This window comes from Macrobrachium nipponense, chromosome 36 (assembly GCF_015104395.2).
Source record: "Macrobrachium nipponense isolate FS-2020 chromosome 36, ASM1510439v2, whole genome shotgun sequence".
NCBI lineage: Eukaryota > Metazoa > Arthropoda > Malacostraca > Decapoda > Palaemonidae > Macrobrachium > Macrobrachium nipponense.
Window position 1 is genome coordinate 45,852,638 of NC_087220.1, and position 27,756 is coordinate 45,880,393.

Genomic DNA, 27,756 nt, shown 5'->3' on the forward strand with positions numbered 1-27,756 from the left:
GAATGTTCCCCAGTGATGATGATGATGATGATGTGGTTTTGATGAATCCAGATCCTCCACCCTGTCAGGGAACAAAAGATGGCAATTCTGTGTGCGAAAACCCAGACAAGGTAACCATGATCACATGATATAATGAATTTTGGTTTGTAGAGTAGTAGACTTACCTGTAATTCTAATCGCCATCCATCTTCTGAAAGAGAGGAAGTGGATTAGCTTTTGTGATGGCCACTGATTTTACTTATTTTTGTCCCATGAAGTTTTGGTTCATGGAGAGAGAAAGTCATAGAGCAACTATTTGCTTACTTTAAACTCTATTCTTTGAGGAACTGAAGAAGGGAAACCTCCAGTATAGAAGAATTTAAATAAAAAATGTATTTTCAAAAAAAAAAAAATTTACACCATGGCAACATGTTATTTTCACATAGTGCATCTAACTGCATTGGATATGACTTCCCATAGTAAAATATCAGTTGAAAAAATTTGTGCAAATTTCATAATTTTGTTTTCAGTGTTGGAAGCACATTGAGGTATTTAGTACTTTGTCTCCTTCCTTCAGTCAAAGCAAAGGAGTTACTGTCTTAACCCTTAAACGCGAAGCAGTATTTTAAAAATCTGTCTCCCTTATGCCAGTGGCGTTCGCGAGTGAGCGCCGAAGCGGAAAAAATATTTTTTCAAAAATTCACAGCACGCTTAGTTTTCAAGATTTAAAGAGTTCATTCTGGGCTCAATTTTTTTTGTCATTGCCTGAAGTTTAGTATGCAACCATCAGAAATGAAAAAAAAATATCATTATCATATATAGATATTGGGATATATGACAGCGCGAAAAAAAAGTTCACATATGATTGTATATAAATCACTCTGTGAGCAAAATTGTTAACCCCTTTGCCGGCCGGCCAAAGGCCAAGGGGGGGGGGGAGCTGGGTCTGGGTCTGGGGCGCAAGTCACAAGATGGATCAGTTATGAACTGCCATCCTTCGTCGACAAGAGGTTCAATGTCTTCCACCAAACACTCTTTGTCACTGTCAACCTCTAAGAAATTATCACTATAATAATAATCACTGATAGATTTGGCAGGTACTCAGACCCTGACTCTGAAACACTATCATCTGACATGATACTGGAAAAAAAAAAAAAAAAAAAAAAAAAAAAAAAAAAAAAAAAAAAAAAAAAAAAAAAAAAACCACACACACAAATAACTGCCAATCAAAAGGGAAAAAGGTTTAGAATCAAATCTACATGGTTTACAGACAAAATCGTAACATCCTTCTCAGATAATAGCCTGAGGCGCACTGGCATATGTTGGTCAGTACCTCCTAATATCCCATATGAAAATGACGTCACTACGTCCATTGGACGCTCGTTGGTTAGAATGAATTGTGGGTGGAGCTTCAGCACCTCTCTCATACACAATACTGTGTCTGGAAACCATCCAAGCTGAAGAAAACGCTTTGCTTTTCGAGGAGGGATGAAAGCCGTACACGGGTACGTCCCGGTCTTTTATTACTGTACCGTAAAAGACGTACATGTGTACGTCCCAGTGCTGAAGGGGTTAAGGGGGCCCCGGCCGGCTAATGCCATTTCTTTAAGGACAGGACTTTGATATTCATACCACTTAATAAGGGTGACTTGGTGACATCTCCAAACCGCATATGATTTTCGCCTCTGACCTTCGGTTTTGTGACACCAGGGCGATTTATCCCGAAAATAACCATTTTTTTCAAAAATCTATCTCTTCCCTCGATATTTAATATTAAGACCTGGGATTACTACCATATATAGACCTGATGTAGACCTCCAATCAAATGAGGAGTTTTTTTTCTAAGTCATTTTTTTCTTCTAGATATGAATTTTCCATTATGGTAAAAAAAATAAAATAAACCCTATAAATTAGGAAAAAAATTTTTATTAAAAAAAGAAAAAAAAGACTAAACAAAAATGAAAAAAAGGCTTCATTTGATTGTTCTATAAACGTTTTCTTCTGAGTTATTATACCAAATTCCAATGTTTATAGCTTTAAAAACTAAGTGAGAAGAAGATTTTTAGTTTGAAGGCGTCAATAAGTATAGTTTAGAGATACGGGCTTTCAAAGTTTTTCTTCGTATTTTTATAACGACAGTGTTAATAATTAATGATTATTATGAATGTATATTTCTTTTTTGTGTATTAATAAACCAAAACTATTTTATTTATCATAATTTAATCATAAATGATGATCCCTTTGCTCATATATCGCAGCCTGGGGCACTGCTTAAGGCAAGATAGGGCCACTCCTTCCTACGCAACTCTCTCCCTCTCTCTCTCCTTCACTAACTCGGCTTATTAAAGTGAATTTTCTTCTTCTGTATGTTACCTAGATGTTTTCCTAGTATTTTCGTTTTGGCATGATGAAATTCTTGCCGAAACAAAAATAAACAAACTTAAATGCAAGAGAATGTCAAGAGGTGAAATTCGAAGTTGTACTCTCTTTTTACAAAGACAATGTTAAATCATGATTATTATGAATTTCATATTCCTTTTTGGGTATTAACCCTCTTACGCCGAAGCCCTAAAAATCAAAACCTCTCCTGTATGCTGGCGCCGGTTTGGAGTGAGCGCGGAAGCGGAAAAAATAATTTTTTCAAAAAATCACAGCGCACTTAGTTTTAAAGATTAAGAGTTCATTTTTGGCTCATTTTTTTTTCATTGCCTGAAGTTTAGTATGCAATCATCAGAAATGAAAAATAATATCATTATCATATGTAAATAATGCGATATATGGTAGCGAAAAAAAAAAAATGCATAGATAATTGTATTCAAATCACGCTATGCAAAAAACGGTCAAAGCTAACGAGTTAATTTTTTTTCGTTGTATTGTACACTAAATTGCAATCCTTTTGATATATAATACATAGTAAAACAATAAAAGCAACACCGGAAAAATATTATCACAAAATGATGTACGAATTCGTAACGCGCGGACGTAAAAAATGTTTTTTTCAAAAATTCACCGTAATTCTAAATAATGTTCTAGAGACTTCCAATTTGTTTTAAAATTAAGACAAATGACTGAATATTACGATACTGTAAGAGTTTTAGATTAGAATTGCAGATTTCGACCATTTAGGACGAGTTAAATTTGACCGAATGTCGAAATTTTTATATATTTTTTTTATATGCACATATTTCGGAGATGGAAAGAGCTACAACCTTCAATTATTTTTTATTGTATTCTTCATGAATTTGCACACATTTTGATATATGAAACTCTATAAAATGCTAATATGAAAAGGAGCAAATATTAGGATAATGCGATGTACGTATTTCGGAGACGCGGCCGCGAATCGGTGCGCGGAGTGAAGGTAAATATATTTTTCAAAAATTCACCATAAATCACAATATTGTTTTAGAGACTTCAAATTTGTTTCAAATGAAGAAAAATGACGGAATATTACTTGGCCGTAAGAGTTTTAGCTTACAATTGCGTTTTTCAACTATTTCGGTAGTCAAATTTGACCGAACGTGGTTTTTTTTTTTCTTTTTTTTCTAGTTTATCGTGATTTATATGCAAATATTTCGAAAAAGAGAAAAGCTACAACTTCAATCATTTTTAGTTGTATTCTAAATGAAATTGCGCACATTTTCATATATAAAGCTTTATGTAACATCTAATTTTAAATGGTGCAAACATTTCGACAATCGGACAAAAAAATTCTGATTTTTTCGGAAGTTACCGCGCGAACGTAAGGAAATTTTTTTTTTTTTTTTTTTTCATAAATTCACCATAAATCGAAATATTGTGCTAGAGACTTCCAAGTCGTTGAAAAATGAAGGTAAATGATTGAATATTACTATAATATAAGAGTTTTAGCTTACAATTGCGTTTTTCGACCATTTCGGTAGAGTCAAAGTTGACCGAAAGTTGAAATTTTTGCACTTAACGTTATTTATATGAAAATATTTCGAAACTGATAAAAGCTACAACCATGGGTTGTTTTTTGTTTTATTGTGCATGAAATTGCGCACATTTCCATATATAAAACTTTATGTAACGGCAAATTTAAAAGGGTGCAAACATTAGGACAATCGCACGAAAAAATTTATCGGAAGAGTTATTTATCGCACGAACGTGAGGAAAAAGTTTTTTCATTAATTCACCATAAATCAAAATATTGTGCTAGAGACGTCCAATTTGTTGCAAAATGAAGGCAAATGATTGAATATTACTATAATATAAGAATTTTAGCTTACAATTGCGTTTCTCGACCATTTCTGTAGAGTCAAAGTTGACCGAAGGTTGAAATTTTTGCACTTATCGTTATCTATATGAAAATATTTCAAAACTGATAAAAGCTACAATCATGAGTATTTTTTTGTTGTATTTTACATAAAATTGCGCACATTTTCATATATAATACTTCATGTAAAGGATAATTTAAAATGGTGCAAAAATTATGTCAAATTGACGAAATAATTTCCGAGATATGTCACTGATACTTTTTAGTGCGATAAAGAAATTCGCGCTTGCGCGCCTGCGTAGCGATTGTAAACAAAAAAACGCCTTGATCCGTGAACTCCCAGCATCCCCCAAGGCGCGTGATACAAAAGTTTTCGGCTGGTAGGCCTATAAGTATTTTTCCGCGAATTTAAAAAAAAGCTTTTTTGAGCCGACGTATGGTATGTCCAATCGGCATACGGGAGACATTTTGACTCGACGTTTAATACGTCCAATCGGCGTAAGATGGTTAATAAACCAAAATTATGTTATATTATATAGATCCCTGCTCAAAGATCGTAGCCTTGGGGACAGTGTGACGTGTGCTTCAGGCAAGACGGGCGCGTTTACTTACTACGTAACCCTCCCTCTCTCTCTTCACTAACTACACTAATATCGCATATATTATGATATTCTGTAATCATATTAGAGCGAATTTTCTTCATCATTATGTTAGCGAGATGTTTTCCTTGTCTTTTCCACATTGGCACGATATAATTCTTGCCGAAACATAGCATAAGGATTTATGTAACATAACAAGCGAATCTCAGAGGTGACAAACTCGAACGTGTAGTCTACTGAAGTCTGTGCTCCTACTGATCATGGTTGAACTCCCCTCTGCGACCCACGAAATCTCTACAGATGCCATTTCTCAATTTCTTTGACAATTATATAAATTTACGATAACAGAAGAAATATTGCATTTTCTTGTACGGATGTATGTTTTAGACATATTGAGTTACGAAAGTAAGAGGAATTTTGACGAAATATTTTGTATACGTATTCTCAATTGCCATATGAAGCTCCATGAATTTTTTCATGACTGCATTTTTTGCCCTATACCACCATATATAGGGGTTCCGGCCGTCCCCCATAAAGCTAACGAGTTAATTTTTTGTTGTTGTTGTTGTATTGTACACTGAATTGCGATCAATTTGGTATATAACACATTGTAAAACAATCAAGGCAACAAAGAGAAAATATTATCACAATGATGCATGAATGCATAATGCGTGGACGTTAAAAAAAGCAGTTTTAAAAAATTCACCGTAAATCGAGATAGTGCTAATAGCCCAGGAGAGAGAGGTCAAAATTGGGGGGTTTTGGGAAATAATTAGATAAAAGCTGAAACTTTCCACAGGTATAGAGAATTGTGACCTGAACAACATATTAAAAGTCCCACTGTCTCCCACGCTTGCGTTAGCCGCCATTTTGGAAAATGGCCGCCATATTGGATTTCCTTAAAATTCAAATATCTCGAAAAATGTCACTTTTATCAAAAAACACCACTCAATAAAAGTTGTTCAGAATTGATTGTTTTTATTACACTCACTAGATTAATTTAAAAAAATTAGAAAATCTATATGAAAAAATTGAAATTAAAGTAATGAATTTATTTTCAAAGACAACTTCTACAGAACTGGTATCCTATATGATAAAATGTTTCTAAACAAAAGTTATAAAACAAACTTTCTTCTTTTGAAACATATATACAAGTTTATACTTATATTCATAAATAAAAAAAGTTATGGAGGAAAATATATAGAAAACTGAAATGTCAAATTATCACGTACAGAATCAAACATTTTTTTTAAAAATTAAGAAGTGTTGATTTGCAATCATTCTGATAAATTATTGAACAATGTTTTAGTAGGCATCATTATTCATTTCTTAATAGTGAAATTTACAATGGCAGTGAAAGGATTTTGTGCTTTTTTTTTTTTTTTTAATTTAATAAATAGAGAAGGATGCCTGATATATATATGATGGTTTCAGACAAATACCTTGTGTAGGATTAATAATACATAAACTTTGGTTATACTGAGATGTACAATAACAATAAATACGAAAGAAAATATTTCAACTGAGAGATTGTTCATTAATACAAATGTAAGCTCTCAAACAAAAAAAATATAAGCAGGTTTGCATAAAGTAATTGTGGGACAAGTATGTCATATAGGGTACTCATGAAAGTAAATATGGATTGAATTATATCTGAATAGAAACACACTCAGAGCTCAAACATTCTTGATAAGTTTTCTTTGATCTCACGAGGCGTCTTCTTCAAACATCCTCCTCAAATGGTAGTGAATTTTCACATCCAACAACACGACACTGTCCACAGATGGATGAGCATGATAAACCAGCCCTACGACATTCACATTGATGGCGGCAACCTTTGCGACAGTTACAGCTGACTAAATGTAACAAGTCATCTGGAGCTGGAGGTTTCATTGAAGTGATGGGTTTCAGCATTTTGGGAACTCTCCCATCCCCATTCGACTGGAGAGAGATGGTGACCATGCCAATGCTGTACTTTTGGTAGAAACACCCTAAACGAGTGCAAGCGAGCTGCATCACTTGTTGGTGGCAATGTTGATAACAAACTCAGATTTAAGTGACATCTTTGCAACTGTTCTCTTGTATGCATGCAAACGGTACCTGTCCAATTTTTGAAATTTCTCCGCACCGTACATAGAAAGGAGGAAAGCTTCGCCATCTTTGGCCACTTCATCTTTAGATGCTTCTCGGTTATCAAATACAGACCCACTTGCTATTGCATATGTACTTGGCTCTTTCCCCCCCCCTTTTCCAAAAAAAAATATCAAAGGGTCTTTTTCTTTCCCTTCCCATATAAAAGCTGATGTTGTGTCACAGCCTGTAACAGGTGGAGGAACAGCAGATGTTGACGAAGATGTCCCAGGTTAGATATAAGTTTCCTAACATCATAGATCTTGTTGGGGTTCTGTACTTTACCAGGTTTAATGAAAAGTATTTTTGTGGATGATTTAGAAAGAGATACTAGAAGTACTAGTAAGTCTTAGTCGTCACCTACCACTGCTACATTATGTCCACTATTTTCTAATGTCCAAGAAGTTTGAACAATAGACATATCTGCATCTTCCTTGGCAACTATAACTGTAATGCCAGCACGATGCATGTGGTCCTTCAGTTTACTGATCAGCAGTGTCTTGTTACGCTTATTACACAGGAAATCTGCTTGCGGTAACGTTGAGTAACATTCCTCATTAACTTCAACTTCTATAGAACAATGCTTGGATGCCCTACGATTTTGCTCTTGAGATTTGGTTGTTGGTGTCACTGGGTAGCCATCAAAAACAACTGTTGCATTTTTGCCATAATGATTGATTACATAACCTGTGTAGGCTTGAAAAATATCCCGATACATAGCTGGCCTTGGCCACACAACTTTATGAAGAAGATGACCACCATCCACAACATACTGGTATTCATCTGAAACTAACCCTTCCCAAGGTCCATATGATTCCAATTTAGTCACTAAGGCTGCTTTGTGCCCTTTTTCTCATTGAGATGTCGTCAAAGAGTGAAGGAGGTTTAGGGCCAATTCATAAGTAATATAATTAGCAAGTTGGTCATCATTTTCAAACACACACTATTCTGCTGAAAAGCTGTTGAGAGTTCACTGCAACAACATCCTCACGAACTTTCAGTCCATTCCTCATGACTGATATTGACCGTACTGTGTTCTTTCTTTTTAAGTGTATAGTTGAGAACTTCTTGCCATTCATATCATGCATTTCTTTTAAGCCAATTGATTTTGCTGTGTCACAGTTCACTAAATCATCAGCAATTATTCCTGTTCCCAAGGATACCAACCCACTAAAAGTTTCTTGAAATGGAGAGTGAGATCGTAGCCAGTTCTGCAATATTTGTAAGTGCTTCTCATCATTAAACTGTCGTGATTCTCTCAATTCAACATGCTGTTCATTTGTTGCAGATGAAACACCAGTAAATTTCTCCACAGCATCACAAACTTGTGTACTTGCTGGCATTGCTTTTATCCACTGGGCTAAAGTGCTCTCGGTAATACCCCTGCCATGTGTAAGTCCCCCAGAAGATTTAAATCCCTTCATCAGATACTGCTCAATTATCATATCACTACATGTCCCTGACCAATAACGATTGCTGCGACGCACCGTGAAGAATCCATCAATTGTAAGTTTCTCATATTCCTTCTTTGCCATTGTATTAGAAAGTTCATACATTTGCTGCAAATAGATCTGTGCAGCTTTGGCATAATGTAGATGCCCTGCAGCATGGAAATGTGGAAGCATCTCTCGTACACTACAGGTGCAAATCCCACTGTCCTGTGTGTTCAGCTCTAAGAAAGAGCTTAATTAGGGATACTTGCTCATGATATTGCAACCAAAGTCTTGCTGTGCGACTCAAGTCCTCCTTTTGATTGATGTTGTTTATCAGCTTAGTATTAATGTCTGTTAAGATTTCATTATTTAGTACGTCTTCAACATCAACTTCCAGGGTCAAGAAGGAGTGGAATATCTCCAGGATTACACTACATTCTTCATCATTCATATTGACATCATCTTGAAGAATTCTTGTAAGAGCAGCCTGTGTAAGAAAGTGAGCTCGAAGGGCATGGTAATACGTGTGTCCAGAAAGCATGTGTCTTACAGAAATTTCTGAATATATTGTGACCCACAATTCTTCCAGTCCACTTCCATGCATGATGGTGCCTATTGCTCCCATGAAGGACATGAGAAGATGGAACCCACCCAAACGCACAACTTCTTTTTGACAATGGGCTTTCTTCGCCAACTGCACCAACTATTTCAACTGCTTTCATATAGAGGGGCTGGTCAAAAGTTACTACACAGTGAGTTTTATTCTGGGACTTAGTACCCTCAACAGCTTGTAAAAGTGCTGTGTATATAGTTGATAGATTCCCTGGGTTCAATTTGATGAAGGGGAGTGCAAGTATATGAGTTGTTTCAAAATGACCATCTCTCATTGCTGCTTGCATGTAGCCATTCCAGCCTGGTATTTTACTTGTACTCAAGTAGCTTCCACATACCCATAAGGTATCTATCTGTCGAGCATGTTTTACAGTTACTGGTTGATATGTATCGCATGAGATAGATGCCTTTGCTATTATATTTTGCATACCCTGACATGGTTTAGGTTTTCTACATGTCTTTAGTGGAATTGTTCCCCCAGCATTACTTGAACTACTTACATCCACAATTCTCTGAACTGCAGTACTGGTTAATACTGCACTGGCAGGCGTTACACATTTCACACCACCCATGCTGTGAAACGTTCCCAACCCATCAAGAGTGGATGTTAAAATCTGCATTATCAAATATATATTGAAGAAAACCATCGTTTCTTATATTTACAGTTGCAGTTCTAACTACTGAGTTGACTTAACGTAGAGTTTCTTTATATGTCGTGGTTACTCCTAGCTTTGCAAGATTATCAATATTTGAAGCGAAGACAAGAATGACCTTGGTCGTACTGCAGATATTATTGCATGCTGTATGCTTAAGCGCTTTTGCTCATTTTCCTTATGCTCATCTCGTCGCTTTGATTTTGTTACTTCATCAACAAAGTCTCGGAGAGTATCTGGCACCTGCTGTATTGATGAATTAGTAATGTCTTCACAAACTGGATATACAGAATTGTCATACACACGTGCACGTATATCTTCACGTATGATAGCAGCAGCTGTTAATACAATTCGACGTGTCTCATCCTGAATATTACTCTCTCTGTTTTTATACCATGAATCTCCTAAGGATCTATTGACTGCTTCACTGAGTGAACAAATATCCTTACCTTTACACTTACTAACAGTGATGCTATCTCCATATCTGTCAAGCAGCTTTTGTTTCAATCTCTTAAGTGTGTATACAATCTGTTGTATCAGCAGCCTCCACCATCATCCTATGCAGTTCTTGCAGTGAGTATTGGCACTCATTGCTATCATTTATAATATCTCACAATTTATCAAAAGCTAGCAGTGAACCTATCTGGCATGGTCTTCCAACTGTTTTATAAGAACAGGACGCACCACTGTCACAGGTATTCTTGCAAAAATCATTGTAACACTTCCGATGATACTTAGACTCAGCAGCTACTAAGTCAATAACACTATCAATCCGACTAAGTACTAAATAACCAAGTTTATCATTGCGTTCCTTTGCTTTTTCCCGTACTGTTTCCTGTAGTACCATTGTCGTAACTTCATGTATGGACCTACGATACTTCCTTGGCTTCTTTTGCTCTGCTATTTTATCAGCTGTTTCTCCACAGAATAAGCATTGCAGTTTGATGTCAAATTGGGTTAATTCTGATCGCAGACAAGGAATTTTATTGGGTGGTTCTTCAAAGTCCTTACTTGAAGCAGGTCGTCGAGTGTACGACTTACGGCAGTTGACATGTACTTGTAAACAAGTTTTTTTCTTAAACTGTTCATGCAACCCATCCTCTCGGGCCAAACTGGCTGTTATCAAGGTCTGCAGTCCCCTAGTCACCTCTACACTTGGAGATTCTTTCAAGGGAAACCCACATATCAGACAATCCATCATTTCTCTTAGCACCTGGAAGAAGAAAATATAGGTTAAGGTCTAGTGTTTCTCTTCGTTTATGTCTTGTAACTTCTTTAGTTTTTAAAATAGACATAGACTTGTATATACCGTTTAAAAGAAAAAAAGTTTGTTCTACAACTTTTGTTTCGAAGCATTTTGACATGCAGTCCACCATTTCCAAGGAAAATGTTGTTGAAATTAAAATTATGAATGAAATTTCAATATTATTAATTTTCCTGCACATAAATTTACTTATTTTTGTAAAATAACATATTGGTTCTTATAGAAAAACCAATTCTACACAACTTTTATTGAGTGGTGTTTTTTGATAAAAGTAATAGTTTTTGAGATTTCAATTTTAAGGAAATTCCAATATGGCAACTAACGCAAGCGCGGGAGACAGTGGGACTTTTCATATGTTGTTCAGGTCACAATTGTCTATTCTTCTGCAAAGTTTCAGCTTTTATCTAATTATTTCCACTCAAAACCCTAAAAGTCCTGGGCTATAAAGACTACCCATTTGTTGCAAAATGAAGGGACTGTAAGTGTTGTAGCTTACAATTGCAGTTTTCGACCATTTCGGTCGAGTTAAAGTTGACCAAAGAACGAATTTTTTCTATCTTTATTTATATGAAAATATTTCAAAACTGATAAAAGCTACAACCATGGGTTGTTTTTTTTGTTGTATTTTACATGGAATTGCACACATTTTCATATATAAAACTTTCAGTAACGGCTAATTTAAAATGGTGCAAATATTACGACAATCGGACGAAAAAATTTGGAAGAGTAACCGCGCGGACGTAGGGAAAAAGTTTAATAAATTCACGATAAATCAAAATATGTGTTAGTCTTCCAATTTGTTGCAAAATGAAGAGAAATAATTGAATATTACTAGAATATAAGAGTTTTAGCTTACAATTGGATTCTTCAACCATTTCGGTAGTCACAGTTGACCAAAGGTTGAAATTTTGGCACATTGTTATTTATATCAAAATATTTCAAAACTGATAAAAGCTACAACCATGAATTTTTTTGTTGTTCCGTTCTTAAGACGCGTCGTAACCCGAAAATAGTCGTAAGCCGGAACGTTCTTTGCAATTTTTCTTAGGGCCGTATCTCTAAAATTATCACTAATTTACTTTTTTCATGTGCAACACTGTGTATTCACAAATTACTGTATGTTAGAGAGAGAGAGAGAGAGAGAGAGAGAGAGACACCAAATGTATGACAAGTATCTTGTGGAGAGAGAGAGTTGTCCTTGCAGTATTTAAAAGAAAGAAATGGAATGATTATTGTATTTAAAAATACTCAGATATGAATTTTGTACTTATAGTATTATTATTGGAAAATATTAATGATCATACGACGTCCCCATGGAAAATGATCTCATCCTCAGTAAGAATAGAGAGAAGAGAGATTACCATCGAAACCATTAAATTTCGGGTTGACCATTGTGTATGGGCAATTGTTAAGCTCGGTGTTCACTCGGAGTTGAAGTGGGGAAATTGATACAGAAAAAAATTAAAGGAAGAAATTTTCTTTTGAAATTAGTTTATTGTATTATTACTACTTCTATTATTATTATTATTATTACTATTTGAAAATATAATAAAGTAAGAAAGAGGAATTATCCTTACAAGTGAAATGGAAAGGTCATTTTCATCTCTTTAAAATATGACCATTATGAATTTTGTAATTAAAGGCCTGGCTGTCACACCCCAAATTTCCCCTCCTGGCTGTCACACCCCAAATTTTCCCCTTCCTTGCGTCACACCCCAAAATTCCCCCTCCTGGCGTCACACCCCCAAATCTGGCTGTCACACCCCAAATTTTCCCCCTCCTGGCTGTCACACCCCTTTTCCCCCCTCCGGCTGTCAAACACCCCAAAAATTTTCCCCTCCGGCTGTCACACCCCAAATTTTCCCCTCCGGCTGGTCCACACCCCAAATTTTCCCCTCCTGGCTGTCACACCCCATTTTCCCCTTCCTCTGTCACATGTCACACCCCAAAATTTTCCCCTTCCGTCTGCTGCACACCCCAAAATTTTCCCCCTCCTGGCTGTCACACCCCAAATTTTCCCCTTCCGGCTGTCACACCCCAAATTTTCCCCCTTCCCTTCGCGGTCACACCCCAAATTTTCCTCCTGGCTGTCACACCCCAAATTTTCCCCCTCCTGGCGGTCACACCCCAAATTTCCCCTGCCTGCCTGCACACCCAAATTTTCCCCCCCCGTGTCACACCCCAAATTGTTTCCCCCTCCTGCTGTCACACCCCAAATTTTCCCCCTCCTGGCTGTCACACCCCAAATTTTCCCCCTCCGGCTGTCACACCCAAATTTTCCCCCTCCTGCTGTCACACCCCAAATTTTCCCCCTCCTGGCTGTCACACCCCAAATTTCCCCTCCTTTGCTGTCACACCCCAAATTTTCCCCCTCCTGCTGTTCACACCCCAAAATTTTCTCCTGGCTGTCACACCCCAAATTTTCATCCACCCTCCTGGCTGTCACACCCCAAATTTCCCCCTCCTGGCACCCCGGCGCACATTTGTCTCTGGGTCACACCCAAAATTTCCCTCCTGGCTGTCACACCCAAATCCCCTCCTCTGTCACCCCAAAATTTTCCCCCTCTGGCTCACACCCCAAATTTTCCCCCTCCTGGCTGTCACACCCCAAATTTTCCCCCTCCTGGCTGTCACACCCAAATTTTCCCCCTTCCTGGCTGTCACACCCCAAATTTTCCCCCTCCTGGCTGTCACACCCCAAATTTTCCCCGCTGGCTGTCACACCCCAAAATTTTCCCCTTCCGGCTGTACACCCAAAATCCCCTTTCTGGTGTCACACCCCAAATTTCCCCCCCGGCTGTCACACCCCAAATTTTCCCCTTCCACCCCCAAAATCGGCTGTCACACCCCAAATTTTCCCCCTTCCTGGCTGTCACACCCCAAATTTTCCCCTTCCTGGCTGTCACACCCCAAATTTTACCCCTCCTGGCTGTCACACCCCAAACAAATTTTCCCCCTCCCCCTGGCTGGTTCACACCCAAATTTTCCCCCTCCTTGGCTGTCACACCCCAAATTTTCCCCCTCCATGGCTGTCACACCCCAAATTTTCCCCTCCTGGCTGTCGGCACCCCAAAATTTTGCCTCCTTTTGGCTGTCACACCCCAAATTTTCCCCCTCCTGGCGGCACACCCCAAATTTTCCCCCTCCGGCTGTTCACACCCAAATTTCCCCCTCCTTGGCTTGTCACACCCTAAATTTTCCTCCTCCTTTCTGTCACACCCCCAATTTTCCCCTCCTGGCTGTCCACAAACCCCCAAATTTCCTTTCCCGTCCTTGCTGTCAACACCCCAAATTTTTCCCCCTCCTGGGCTGTCAACACCCTCCAAATTTTCCCCCCTCCTGGCTGTCACACCCCAAAGGTTTTCCTCCCCCTCCTGCTGTCACACCCCAAATTCCCTCCTTTTGTCCCCCCTGTCACACCCCCAAATTTTTCCCCTCTGGGCTGTCACAGCCCCAAATTTTCCCCTCCCTGGGTGTCCACGGTACCCCAATTTTCCCCTTCCTGGCTTGTCACACCCCAAAATTTTGTCCCCCTTCCTTCCTGGGGCTGTCAACACCAACCCAAACCCCAAATTTTCCCCTTCCTTGGCTGTCACACCCTTTTCCCCCCTTCCGGGCTGTCACCCCAAACCCCAATTTTCCCCTCCTGGCTGTCACCCACCCCCAAATTTTTCCCCTTCCTGGCTGGTCACACCCCAAACTTTTCCCCCTTCCTGGCTGTCACAGAACACCCCAAATTTCCCCTTCCTGGCTGTCACACCCCAAATTTTCCCCCTCCTGGCTGTCACACCCCAATTTTCCCCTCCTCTGGCTGTCACCCCCAAATTTTCCCCTCCTGGCTGTCAAACCCCCAAATTTTCCTCCTCCTGGCTGTCACCCCCAATTTCCCCCTCCTGGCTGTCCACCCCAAATTTTCCCCCTCCGCTGCAAACCCCCAAATTTTCCCCCTACTGGCTTGTCACCCCCAACCCCAAATTTTCCACCCTCCTGGCTGGTCAACAAACACCCAAATTTTTCCCTCCTTGCTGTCAACCACCCCAAATTTTCCCCTCTGCCCCCTGTCACACCCAAATTTTCCCCCCTCCTGGCTGTCACGAGCCCCAATTTTCCCCCTTTTCCCTTGGCCTGTCACAACCCCAATTTTTCCCCCCTCCTGGCTGTCACACCCCAAATTTTCCTCCCCTCCTGGCTGTCACACCCCCCCAAATTTTCCTCCTCTCCTGGCTTGTCACACCCCGAAATTTTCCTCCTTCCTGGGCTGTTCACACCCCAAATTTTTCCCTCCTCCGGCTGTCCAGACCCATTTTTCCTCCTCCTGGCTGTCCAAACGCCAAATTTTTTTCCCCTCCTCCTGGCTGTCCAAACACCACCCAAATTTTCCCCTCCTGGCTGTCACCAAACCCCAAATTTTTCCTCCTCCTGGCTGTCACACCCCAAAATTTTCCTCCTCCTGGCTGTCACACCCCAATTTTCCTCCTCCTGGCGGCCACGCCCAAATTTTCCCCTCCTGGCTTCACATCCCCAAAAATTTTCCAACTTCGCTTGGCCTGTCACACGCCAGCCCAATTTTCCCCCTCCTGGCTGTTCCAACCCAAACCCCAATTTTTCCCCCTCCTGGCTTTGTCCCTTACACCAACGTTTCCTCCCTCCTGGCTGTAACATCACCCCAAATTTTCCCCCTCCTGGCCTGTCCAAAACACCCCCAATTTTTTCCCCCTCCTGGCTTGTCCCCCACACCCCAAATTTTCCTCCTTCCTGCTGTCACACCCGCAAATTTTTCCTCCTCCTGGCTGTCACACCCCAAATTTTCCCCTCCTGGACTTGTCCCACACCCCAAATTTTCCCCCTCCTGGGCTGTCACACCCCAAATTTTCCCCCTCCTGGCTTTGTCCCCCACAAAAACCCCAATTTTCCTCCTCCTGGCTGGTCAAACACCCCAAATTTTTCCCCCTCCTCCTGGCTGTCACACCCCAAATTTTCACTCCTCTGGCTTGTCACACCCCAAACCCAATTTTCTCCTCCTGGCTGTCACCATTCCCCAAATTTTCCCCCTCCTGCCTGTCAACCCCAAATTTTCCCCCTCCTGGCTGTCACACTAACCCCAATTTTCCCCCTCCCTTTCTGGTCACACCCCAATTTTCCTCCTCCTGGCTGTCCCCCAATTTGTCCTCCTCCTGGCGGTCACCCAAACCCCAAATTTTCCCCCTCCTGGCTGTCACACCCCAAATTTTCCCCCTCCCTGGCTGTCACACCCCAAATTTTTTCCCCTCCTCTGGCTGTCTCCCCAAATTTTCCGCATCCCCTGGCTGTCAAACCCAAATTTTCCACCCCCTCCCCTGGCTGTCACAGTAACCCAAAATTTTGCCCCCTCCTGCCTGGTCCACATGCAACCCCAAATTGTCCCTCCTGGCTGTCACACCCCGCCAAATTTTTTCCCCCTTTCCCCCCTGGCTGTCCCACCCCAGATTTTCCCCTCCTTGGCTGTCAACACCCCAATTTCCCCCTCCTGGCCCCCTGCCACGAACTCCAAATTTTCCCCCTCCTGGCTTGTCCACCCCAAATTGTCCGCCCTCCTGGCTGTCACCACCCCAAATTTTTCCCCCTCCTGGCTGTCAAACCCCCAATTTTCCTCTTCCTCGCTCCCCCTTGCTTGGTCACACCCCCAAATTTCCTCCTCCTGGCTGTCAACAGCCCCAAACCCCAACATTTTTCCTCCTTCGGGCTGTCACACCCAAATTTTTTTTCCTCCCTCCCTTGGCCTGGTCCACAACCCCCAAATTTTCCTCCTCCTGGCTGTCACCCCCCAAATTTTCCCTCCTCCCTGGCTGTCAAACACCCCAAATTTTCCCCCTCCTCCTGGCTGTCACACCCCAAATTTTCCCCTCCTCCTGGCTGTCACAACCCCAAATTTTCCCCCTCCTGGCTGTCACACCCCAAATTTGTTCCTCCTCCTGGCTGTCAAACCCAAATTTTCCTCCTCCTCTGTCACCACCCCCAAATTTTCTCTCCCGGCTTCCACAAACCCAAATTTTCCTCCTCCTGGCTTCACACCCCAAATTTTCCCCCTCCTGGCCTGTCACACCCCAAATTTTCCCCTCCTATTTTCCCCCCTCCTGGCTGTCACACCCCAAATTTTCCCCCTCCTCCTCCTTTGGCTGTCACACCCCAAATTTTCCCCCATCCTCCGGCGGTCACACCCCAAATTTTCCTCCTCTGCTGTTCACACCCCAAATTTTCCCCTCCTGGCTGTCACACCCCAAAATTTTTCCCCCTCCGGCTGTTCACACCCCAAAATTTTCCTGGCTGTCAACCCCAAAACCCCAAATGGCATCCTTTGCTGGGTCACACCCCAAACCCCCAAATTTTCCCCCCTCCTGCTGTCACACCCCAAATTTTCCCCCATCCTGGGCTGTCACACCCCCAAATTTTCCCCCTTCCTGGCTTCACACCCCAAAATTTTCCTCCTCCTGGCTGTCACACCCCAAACCAAATTTTTCCCCCTCCGGCTGGTCACACCCCCAAATTTTCCCCTCCTGTCGTCACCCCCAAAAATTTTCCCCCCCTGGCTGTCAAACACCCCAATTTTCCCCCTTCCTGGCCTGTTCACACCCAAAATTTTCCCTCTCCTGGCGTCAAACACCCCAAAATTTTCCCCTTCCTTCATGGCGTCACAACACAAATTTTCCTAGGGCTGTCACACCCCAACAATTTTCTCCCTTCCTTCCTGGCTGTCACACCCCAAATTTTTCCCCCTTTCCTTGGCTGTCACACCCCAAAAATTTTGTTTCCCCCTTCCCCGCTTGGCCTTGTTCACACCCCAAATTTTCCTCCTCCTGGCGTCACACCCCAAATTTTCCTCCTCCTGGCTTTTGCCCAACACCCCAAATTTTCCTTCCTCCTGGCTGTCACAACCCAAATTTTCCCTTCCTTTCCGGCGCGTCAACCCCAAATTTACCCCTCCTGGCTGTCCACACCCCAAATTTTCCCCCTCCTCTGGCGTAACACCCCCACAGTTTTCCTCCTCCTGGCTGTCCACCCAAACCCCAAATTTTTGTTCCCCTTCCTTTCCTGGCTGTTCACCCCAAACCCAAAATTTTTTGCCCTCCTTCCTGGCGGTCACACCCCAAATTTTCCCCTCCTGGCTGTCACACCCCCAAATTTTCCCCCCTCCGGCTGGTCACACCCCAAATTTCCCCCTCTGGCTAGTCAACCCTTAATTTTCCCCCTCAACTTTGGCCCCCGTCCACACCCCAAATTTTCCTCCTCCTGGCTGTCACCCCAAACCCCAAATTTCCCCCATCCTGGCTGTCCACACCCCAAATTTTCCCCCTCCTGGCTGTCACCCCAAACCCAAATTTTCCCCCTAGGCTGGTCACACCCAAATTTTCCTCCTCCTGGCTGTCACAACCCCCAAATTTTCCCCCTCCTGGCTGTCACACCCCAAATTTCCTTTTTCCCCCTCCTGGCGTCACACCCCAAATTTTCCTCGCCTGGCGTCACACCCAAATGTTTCCCCAAACCCCGGCTTTTTTGTCCCCCACACCCAAATTTCCCCCTCCTGGCCTGTCACACCCAAATTTTCCCCCTCCTCCCCCTGGCTGTCCCACCCCAAACCTTTTCCCCCAAACAATTTTCCCCTTCCTTGCCTGGTCAACCCAATTTTCCATCCTGGCTGTCACACCCCAAAATTTTCCCCCTCCTGGCCTTGCCACACCCCAAATTTTCCCTCTTGGCTGTAACACCCCCCAAACATTTTCCCTATCCTGGCCTGGTTCACACCCCAAATTTCCCCTTCCTGCTGTCCACACCCCAAATTTTCCCCTCCTGGCCTGGTCACCACCCCCAAATTTTCCCCCTCCTGGCTGGTCACACCCCCAAATTTTATTTTCCCACCTCCTGGCCTGGTCACACCCCCAAATTTTCCCCCTCCTGGCTGTCCCACCCAAACCCCAATTTTCCCCCTTCCTTGGCTGTACACCCCGAATTTTCCCCCTCCTGGACGGTCCCCCCCACACCACAAATTTTCCCCCTTCCTTGGGCTGTCACACCCCATATTGTTCCCCTCCTCCCCTGGCTTCAACACCCCAAAAAAAAATTGTTCCCCCTTCCGGCTTGTCACACCCCAAATTTTACCATCCTGGCTGTTCCCCCAAACACCCAAAATTTTCCCCCATCCTCCTGGCTGGTCACACCCCCAAACTTTTCCCCTTCCCTTCCGGGCTTCACACCCCCAAATTTTCCCCCTCTGGCTGTCACAACCCCAAATTTTCCTCCGCCCCGGCGGCAAAACACCCCAAATTTTCCCCTTCCTCCTGGGGGTCACACCCCAAATTTTCCTCCTTCTTGCGCTGCCACACCCCAAATTTTCCCCCTCCTGGCTGTCACACCCCCAAAATTTTCCCCTTCCTTTCCTGGATTTGTCACACCCCAAATTTTCCCCTCCTCCTGGCTGTCACACCCCAAATTTTCCCCCCTTCCTGGCTTGTAACCCCACCCAAATTTTCCCCCGCCTGGCTGTCACACCCCAAATTTTCCTCCTTCCTTGGCGGTTCACACCCCAAAATTTCCCCTCCTTGGCTGTCACACCCCAAATTTTCCCGCCTTTCCCTTCCTGGCTGTCACACCCCAAAAAAAAAATTTTCCCCCTCCTCCTGGCTTGTCCACCCCCAAACCCCCCAATTTTTCCCCCTTCCTTGGCTGTCAACACCCCAAATTCCCCCTCCTCCTGGCTGTCAAACCCCAAACCCCAAAATTTTCCCCTTCCTTGCTGTAACACCCCCAAATTTTCCCTTCCTTGGCTGTCACAACCCCAATTTTCCCGCCTGGCTAATCCCCAAACACCCAAAAATTTTCCCCTTCCTTGCTGTCATCACCCAAAAAATTTTCCCCCTATGGCTGTACCCCACCCCAAATTTTCCCAACACGCTTGAGTCACACCCCAAATCTTCCCCTCTGGCGTGTCCAAACACCCCCAATTTCCCCCTCCTGCGTCAAACACCCCAAATTTTCCCCCCTCCTGGCTGTCACACCCCAAATCTTTTCCCCCTCCTGGCTGTCACACCCCCAAATTTTCCCCTCCCCCTCCTGGCTGTCACACCCCAAATTTTCCCCCGCCTGGCCTGGTCACACCCCAAATTTTCCTACCCCTGGCTGTCACACCCCAAATTTTCCTCTCTGGCTGTAACCCACCCCAAATTTTCCCCCTCCTGGCTTTTGTCACACCCCAAATTTTCCCCCTTCCTGGCTGCACACTCAATTTTTCCCCCTCCTGGCTGTCAAACACCCCAAATTTTCCCCCTTCCTTCCTGGCTGTCAACACCCCCAAAATTTTCCCCTTCCTTGGCGTCACACCCAAAAATTTTCTCCCTCCTGGCTGTCACACCCCAAATTTCCCCCTCCGGCTGGTCACACCGCCAAATTTTCCCCCCTCCTGGCTGTCACAACCCCAAATTTTCCCCTTCCTTTCTGGCTGTCACAACCCCAAATTTTCCCCCTCCTCCTGGCTCGTCACACCCAAAATTTTCCTCCCCCTGGCCCTGTCACACCATTTTCCCCACCCTCCTGGCTGGCCACACCCCACAATTTTTCCCCCTCCTGGCTGTCACACCCCAAATTTTCCCCTCCTCCTGGCTGCACACCCCAAATTCCCCTCCTGGCGGGCACACCCCAATTTTCATCCTCTGGGATGTCACCCAACCCCAAATTTCCCCTCCTGGCTGTACCCCCCCAACCAAATTTTTCCCTCCTGGCTGTACAAACCCCCAAATTTTCCCCCTTCCTTCGGCACACCCCAATTTTCCCATTCATGCTGTAACACCCCTTTTACCCTTCCTTGCTGGTCACACCCCAACTTTTCCCCCTCCTCCTGGCTGTCACACCCCAAATTTCCTCCTCCCTGGCTGTCACACCCCAAATTTCCCCCTCCTGGCTGGCAAACCCCACCCCAAATTTTCCCCCTCCGGGCTGCACACCCCTTCCCAAAATTTTCCCCCTCCTGGCTGTCACACCCCCAAATTTTCCCCATTTTCCCCTCTGGCTGTCACACCCCAAATTTTCCCCTCCTGGCTTCACACCCCAAATTTTCCCCTTCCTTGCTGTCACACCCCAAAATTTTATTTTCCCCCTCCTGGCTCACACCCCAAATTTTCCCCCTTCCTGGCTGTCACACCCCAAATTTTCCCCCTTCCTTGGCGTCCCACACCCCAAATTTTCCTCCCTCCTGGCGTCACACCCCAAACCCCCCCCACTTTCCCCCTCCTGGCTGTCACACCCAAAATTTCCCCCCTGGCTGTCAACACCCCCCCAAATTTTCCCCTTCCTCCCCCTGGCTGTCACACCCCAAATTTTCCTCCTCTGGCGTCACACCCCAAATTTTTCCCCTTCCTCCGGGCTGTCACACCCCAAAATTTTCCCCTTTCCCCCTCCTGGCTGTCACACCCCAAATTTTTCCCCTCCTGGCTGTCACACCCCAAACCAATTTCCCCCTCAATGGCTGTCACACCCCAAATTTTCCCCCTTTCCTTGGGCTGTCACACCCCAAATTTTCCCCCCCTCCTTGGCTGTCACACCCCAAAATTTTCCCCCTCCTGGCTGTCACACCCCAAACCTTTTTCACCCCAAATTTTTCCTGGCTGTCACACCCCAAAATTTGGACCCCTTTTTCCTGGGTGGCTGTCACACCCCAAATTTTTCCCCCTCCTGGCTGTCACACCCCAAATTTTCCCCCTCCTGGGCTGTCACACCCAAATTTTCCCCCTCCTGGCTGTCACACCCAAATTTTCCTCCTGGCTGTCACACCCCAAATTTTCCCCTCCTGGTGTCACACCCCAAATTTTCCCCCTCCGGTGGCTGTCACACCCCAAATTTTCCCCCTCCTTTGCTGTCACACCCAAATTTTTCCCCTCCACATCCTGGCTGTCACACCCCAAATTTCCCCCTCCTGGCTGCACACCCCAAATTTTTCCCCCTCCTTGTGCACACCCCAAATTTCCCCCTTCCTGCTCCGCTCACACCCCAAATTTTCCCCCCCTTGCTGTCACACCCCAAATTTTCCCCCTCCTTGCTGTCACACCCAAATCCACCCCCTCCTGGCTGTCACACCCCAAATTTTCCCCCGGTCCTCCTGGCTGTCACACCAAAAATTTTCCCCTCCTGGCTGTCACACCCCAATTTTCTCTCCTTTTGCTGTCACACCCCAAATTTTCCCCCTTCCTGGCTGTCACACCCCAAATTTTCCCCTCCTTGCTGTCACACCCCAAATTTCCAAATTTTCCCCCTCCTGGCTGTCACACCCAAATTTTCCCCCTCCTCCGGGCTGTCACACCCCACAAATTTCCCCCTTCCTTGCTGTCACACCCTTTTCCCCAAATTTTCCCCTTAATCCTTGCTGTCACACCCCAAAAATTTCCCCCCTCCTGGCTGTCACACCCAAATTTCCCCTTTCCTTGCTGTCACACCCCAAATCCCCCTTTCGGCGTCACACCCAAATTTTCCCCCTCCTGGCTGTCACACCCCAAATTTTCCCTTTCCTTGCTGTCACACCCCAAAATTTCCCCCCTTGCTTGTCCACACCCCAAAATTTCCCCCCCTCCTGGGTGTCACACCCCAAAATTTTCCTTCCTTGCTTGTCACACCCCAAATTTTCCCCCTCCTGGCTGTCACACCCCAAAATTTTCCCCCTCCTGGCTGTCACACCCCAAAATTTTCCCCCTTCCTTTGCTGTCACACCCCCAAATTTCCCCTCCTGGCTGTCACACCCCAAATTTTCCCCTCCTGGCTGTCACACCCCAAAATTTTCCCCTTCCTGGCTGTCACACCCCAAAATTTTCCCCCTCCTGGCTGTACACCCCAAATTTTGGTCCCCCTGGGGGTGGCCTGTTCACAAACCCCAAATTTTCCCCTCCTGGCTGTCACACCCCAAATTTTCCCCCTCCCCCTCGGGGGGCTGTACACCCCAAATTTTTCCCCCCTTCCTGGCTGTCACACCCCAAATTTCCCCACCTGCCTTTTGGCTGTCACACCCCAAAATTTCCCCCCCTCCTTGGCTGTCACACCCCAAATTTCCCCCGCCCTCCTAGCTGCACACCCCAAAATTTTCCCCTTCCTTGGCTGTCCCACCCCAAACCCCCCCAAAGTTTTCCCCCATCCTGGCTGTCACACCCCAAATTTTCCCCCTCCTGGCTGTCACACCCCCAAATTTCCCCCCTCCTGGGCTGTCACACCCAAATTTTCCCCCTCCGGCTGGTCACACCCCAAAAAATTTTCCCCCTCTGGCTGTCACACCCCAAATTTTTCCCCCTCCTGGCTGTCACACCCCAAATTTTCCCCCTCCTGGCTGTCACACCCCAAAATTTTCCCCCTCCTGGCTGTCACACCCCAAAATTTTCCCCCCTCCTGGGCTGTCACACCCCAAATTTTCCATCTCCCTGGCTGTCACACCCAAATTTCCCCTCCTGGCTCACACCCCAAAATTTTCCCCCTCCTGGCTGGCACCCCAAAATTTTCCCCCTCCTGGCTGTCACTTGATATATCTGACAGTTTTAGTACCTGAATCTCGAGAAAAGGTTACTGGAAGTTACTTGAAGAAGACTGGGATTTCCTTCATTCTTCCATAATTTTTAAATATAAGCTAAAATCTTACTAATTCACTATGGTATTTTCTTTAATGAATGAATGATGATATTGCGGTATAAATTAATATAATATTTGAAAATAGTAAATCATTATCATACTAAAAAACATATATCTTTGTAGTATAGAGAGAGAGAGAGAGAATTATAGTGATTATTTTCGTTGGCAAACTAACACAAAGAGAGAGAGAAACTGTGCTAAACTATAAAGGATTCTTATCTTATCATAGTATGTGTTTTTTAAAAGCATCTAAACTGGGAGCGTCGGAAGCGTCGGCGTCGTAACCCTCGAACAGCGTCATAACCCAGGGTGGATTTTTCAATGAATATTTAAGAAAAAGCGTCGTAACCTCAGAACGTCGTAAGCCGGACCCGTCGTAACCCGGGGACCGCCTGTATAATACTCCATGTAACGGCTAATATAAAATGGTGCAAAAATTATGTCAGTGATAAAATTATTTCTGAGATATGTTGCTGGTGATTTTTAGTGTGAGAAGAAAGAAATTCGCGCTTGCGCACCTGCGTAACGATTGTAAACAAAACAACGCTTTGATCCGTGAGCTCCCAGCATCACCAAGGCGCGTGATTCAAAAGTTTTTGCCTAGTAGGCCTATAACTATTTTTCCGCGTATTTAAAAAAAATTTTATATCGACGTACCATACGTCCAATCGGCACCCAACAGACAATTTATATCGACGTACCATACGTCCAATCGACACCCAACAGAGAATTTTTATCGACGTTTAATACGTCCAATTGGTGTTAAAGGGTTAATGAGCTTTTGCTGTAAATGTAAGCAGTAGAAGATGTGGAATGCTCTGTGATTTTTAGAGTTTTATTGTTTTTCAACAATTTATGTAATGACAATAATGCCAAAGACAAAAAACTACAAAATCCAGAAAAAAGTACAATTGAGACTAGCACAAAGTAAAATAATAAAAGGAGCGAAGTGTGTGTGAGCGCTATACGGTTTTGGTATCATTGTTATCTCTGCATAGTACTGTAATATCCTTCTATAAAATGTGATAAGTACAGTTTTGGTATCATAGTTATCTCTACATACTGTAATATCCTTCAATAAAATGTGATAAAAGAAACCTAAATATCTCGCCCCCTCTCTGTGTCTGGGAAACTGCTGCTCTGACCATCAACCCGCATAATGCTTTCTCTGTTTGTTTCACTTCCTTAAAGCAGCATACACACTCGTACTGTATATCTTTGGTTCCCTTTGGTCCAGTTTGTATAATAATTAGTTTTTCCAAACCTCTTGAGTTGTATAGATTCTACTCAGGCTGGTGGATACTTCTGATAAGTTTTATGGGGATCTGTAGCTGACAACGCCCAAAACCTAGAGCAGTGGAACCCCTGAATGCCCATTGTAATGGCTTGTGTTATCGTCACCTTAATACTCTTCAGTTTCTTAAAGCATCCATATAACACTGATATGAAGTCCACAGTATGGTGGAATTATACCACAAACTATAATCAAAGCACAAGAATGAATTCAAGGGGGTGAGTAAAGAAACACAACGAAAAACCATATATTTAAATACATTAGTATAAAGATAGAAATTACACCTGAACCTCTTTAATACAGGAAATAAATTAACCACAATCACACTTAATAATAGTCATTCAAACCACACAAACACAATTACGACAGGAATACCAACACTCGAATCAAATAAAGGTGGCCCAGAAAGGAGGAGGAAATCATAAAGTGACTATCCTGACGATTTGTAGGCTAATTCTTATATAAATCAACTTTTCACTGTAAGCTTCCTTATTAATAATGTTTATTATTCTCCTTGAAGAATATGGGATCCTCCATGTCTGGACGAGTGTTACCACAGGTGGTTAACTAACTCTGGGCCCAGTTTAGCACCCACAACAGAATCACAGCCGTGATCAATAACAAAGGTATTCAAAACCTTAACATCGGATAGCGAGATCCCCCTGGCTTTTAACTGAACCAGAGGTGGTGCGGTGAAATCCAATGGACCTCCTGTTAGGTTATCTGGAGAGTTCTTTCAATTTGAAGGTAGAGGATATTCAAAATAAACCCTCAGGTCCTGAAGATAGGGCAAATCACCAACAGAGGCAGCAACCACCAAGAAGGAAGAGATGGCAATATTCTATGTCCACGAATCGATGGAAAAAAATATTTGCAAGTGACAAGGTGCAGAGAACAACTGCCTGTTCTCACAGAAGCTAAGTCGCCCCACCCCCCCCTAATCCAGTGGAGGGACCACACACAACCTCCTGAAAGACAAACACAAACATTAATAACAAGCAGAAAAAACTACTTGGAAGGAAAGGAGAGCAAAGCATGAGCGTCCAATCCCCAAGGCAAGAGCCTCAGCGGCATGGTTGGTATGGTATTAGCGTCCCACCTCTGTGGTCGCGTGTTTGATTCTCGGCCATTCCATTGAGGAGTGAGAGATGTGTATTTCTGGTGATAGACGTTCACTCTCGACGTGGTTCGGAAGTCTCACGTAAAGCCACTGGTCCCGTTGCTGAATAACCCACTGGTTCCATGCAATGTAAAATCACCATACAAAAAAAAACCCCAAGGCGGTTAGGAAGAGACTGGTGCGTCACAAGGTTTTAATGCATGGGCTCTGACCAGCTTTCACCTCGTACGGCCAGGCGATGCCAGATCTCAGACACCTTGCTTTACTATCACAGTGTTCTAACCTGTTACCAGCTGCCGCCTGGAAAATATCATATTGTTTGTTAAGACCTCAGGTTTGTTAGCTATGAAAAACACAAATTGATATAAAAATTTGTCATTTTATGAAGTAAAAACTAAGTTACACCATGACTGACATTTATCACTTGAAGTTGGTGAAGTAGAGATTTTATGACTTATTACATACTTTTCTGCCTGGGTTTTATTGACATACTTTTATTTGATTCTGTTTCAGAGTGCTCCAGAAAAGAGCCCTGGTGATGATGCAAACTCTCCCCCCCATCAGGAAGGAGAACCTTACAAATCTGTTTGTAACAACCATGAAAAGGTAAACTTTTTTTTGTCACATATTTTATATTGTTTCCCTCATGATAACTTCAGTGTCCTTCCTTGGAAGTAGGGAAAGTCCAGTATTAATTGTTAATGAAGTAAACTCTAAGTTACTCTTGTCATGACTAACATTTTCACATAAGAGTGAAGTGGAGATTTTTTTTTTTTTACTTAATACATACTTTTATGACTAGATTTTATTGACAAACTTTATTTATTTGGTTTCAGAGTGGCCCAGAAACAACAAAATCCCTGAGCCGTGTTGATGTTAATAAGGCAAATCCTCCATCCTATCAGGAACGAGAACCTAATAAATCTCTGCCTAACTACTCTGAAAAGGTAACCTTAACGACTCTAATCTTTGCAACCCCTCTCGTTTTGGGACTACCTTGACATGGTTAGTGGGCTTTTGAACCCCAGAATTAGTTCCCATGTTTGAGTCCAAGAGTCTCCTATATTTTGATGTATTTATTTAGGAGTAATATTTTGGAATTTTCCTATTTCTGTAAAAATTTATCGGACCTGACAAATAGGAAAAGATATACAGTGGTCCCCCCGTATTCGGGGGGGATGCGTACCAGACCCCCCCCGCGAATAGTTAGAATCCGCGAATGTTTGGAACCCCTATAAAAACGCTAAAAACAGCCTATTTTGTTAGTTAAAACTTAAGAAAAGCCACTAAAAATTTTCATACTTGGTTCTTATAATAGTTTTATCACAAAAAGTGCATTTTATGATGAAATTGATAACAAAAACCAGGAATTTGTGGATATTTGTCATAGAAAAATACCGCGAATGCGCAAATTTTCTGTGAATAATGCAGGGAAAGGTTCCCGAGAGAAATCCGCGAATGTGTGAGTCCGCGAATCTGGAGAATGAAATAGGGGAGGTCCACTGTAGCTGGGAATGGGTTTAAATCTGAAACTAAATAGTGGGACCATCAACTGCCTGATAGTGTTTAGACCTGATAGTTTTCAGGCGGAACTATTTTGCAGGACTGGATCACTGATTCCAGGGGGATCCGGTTCTGGGTATAGTAGTAATCTCGGCATTCCCATAATATGGTTAGGGTGGAGATTATTGTATTCTTGTAATACTCTTAAAAGTCCCATCAAGTAAAGGGTTTGCCACATGGTTCATTTTAATCTTTGTAGACACTGAAGTACCTTCTCATGTTATATTTGAAAATGAAATGGT

The 27,756-nt window shown here is 43.4% G+C and overlaps 1 protein-coding gene across 1 annotated transcript; it reads left to right on the plus strand.

Annotated features, from left to right (window-relative positions):
* On the plus strand, positions 1 to 27,484 carry LOC135203313 (uncharacterized). The gene is made up of 3 exons (XM_064233062.1): positions 1 to 110; positions 26,465 to 26,557; positions 26,788 to 27,484. Exons 1-3 carry the CDS (start codon positions 3 to 5, stop codon positions 26,950 to 26,952), a joined length of 366 nt encoding a protein of 121 aa, XP_064089132.1. The 5' UTR covers positions 1 to 2; the 3' UTR covers positions 26,953 to 27,484.
* Positions 27,485 to 27,756: the final 272 nt, after the last annotated feature.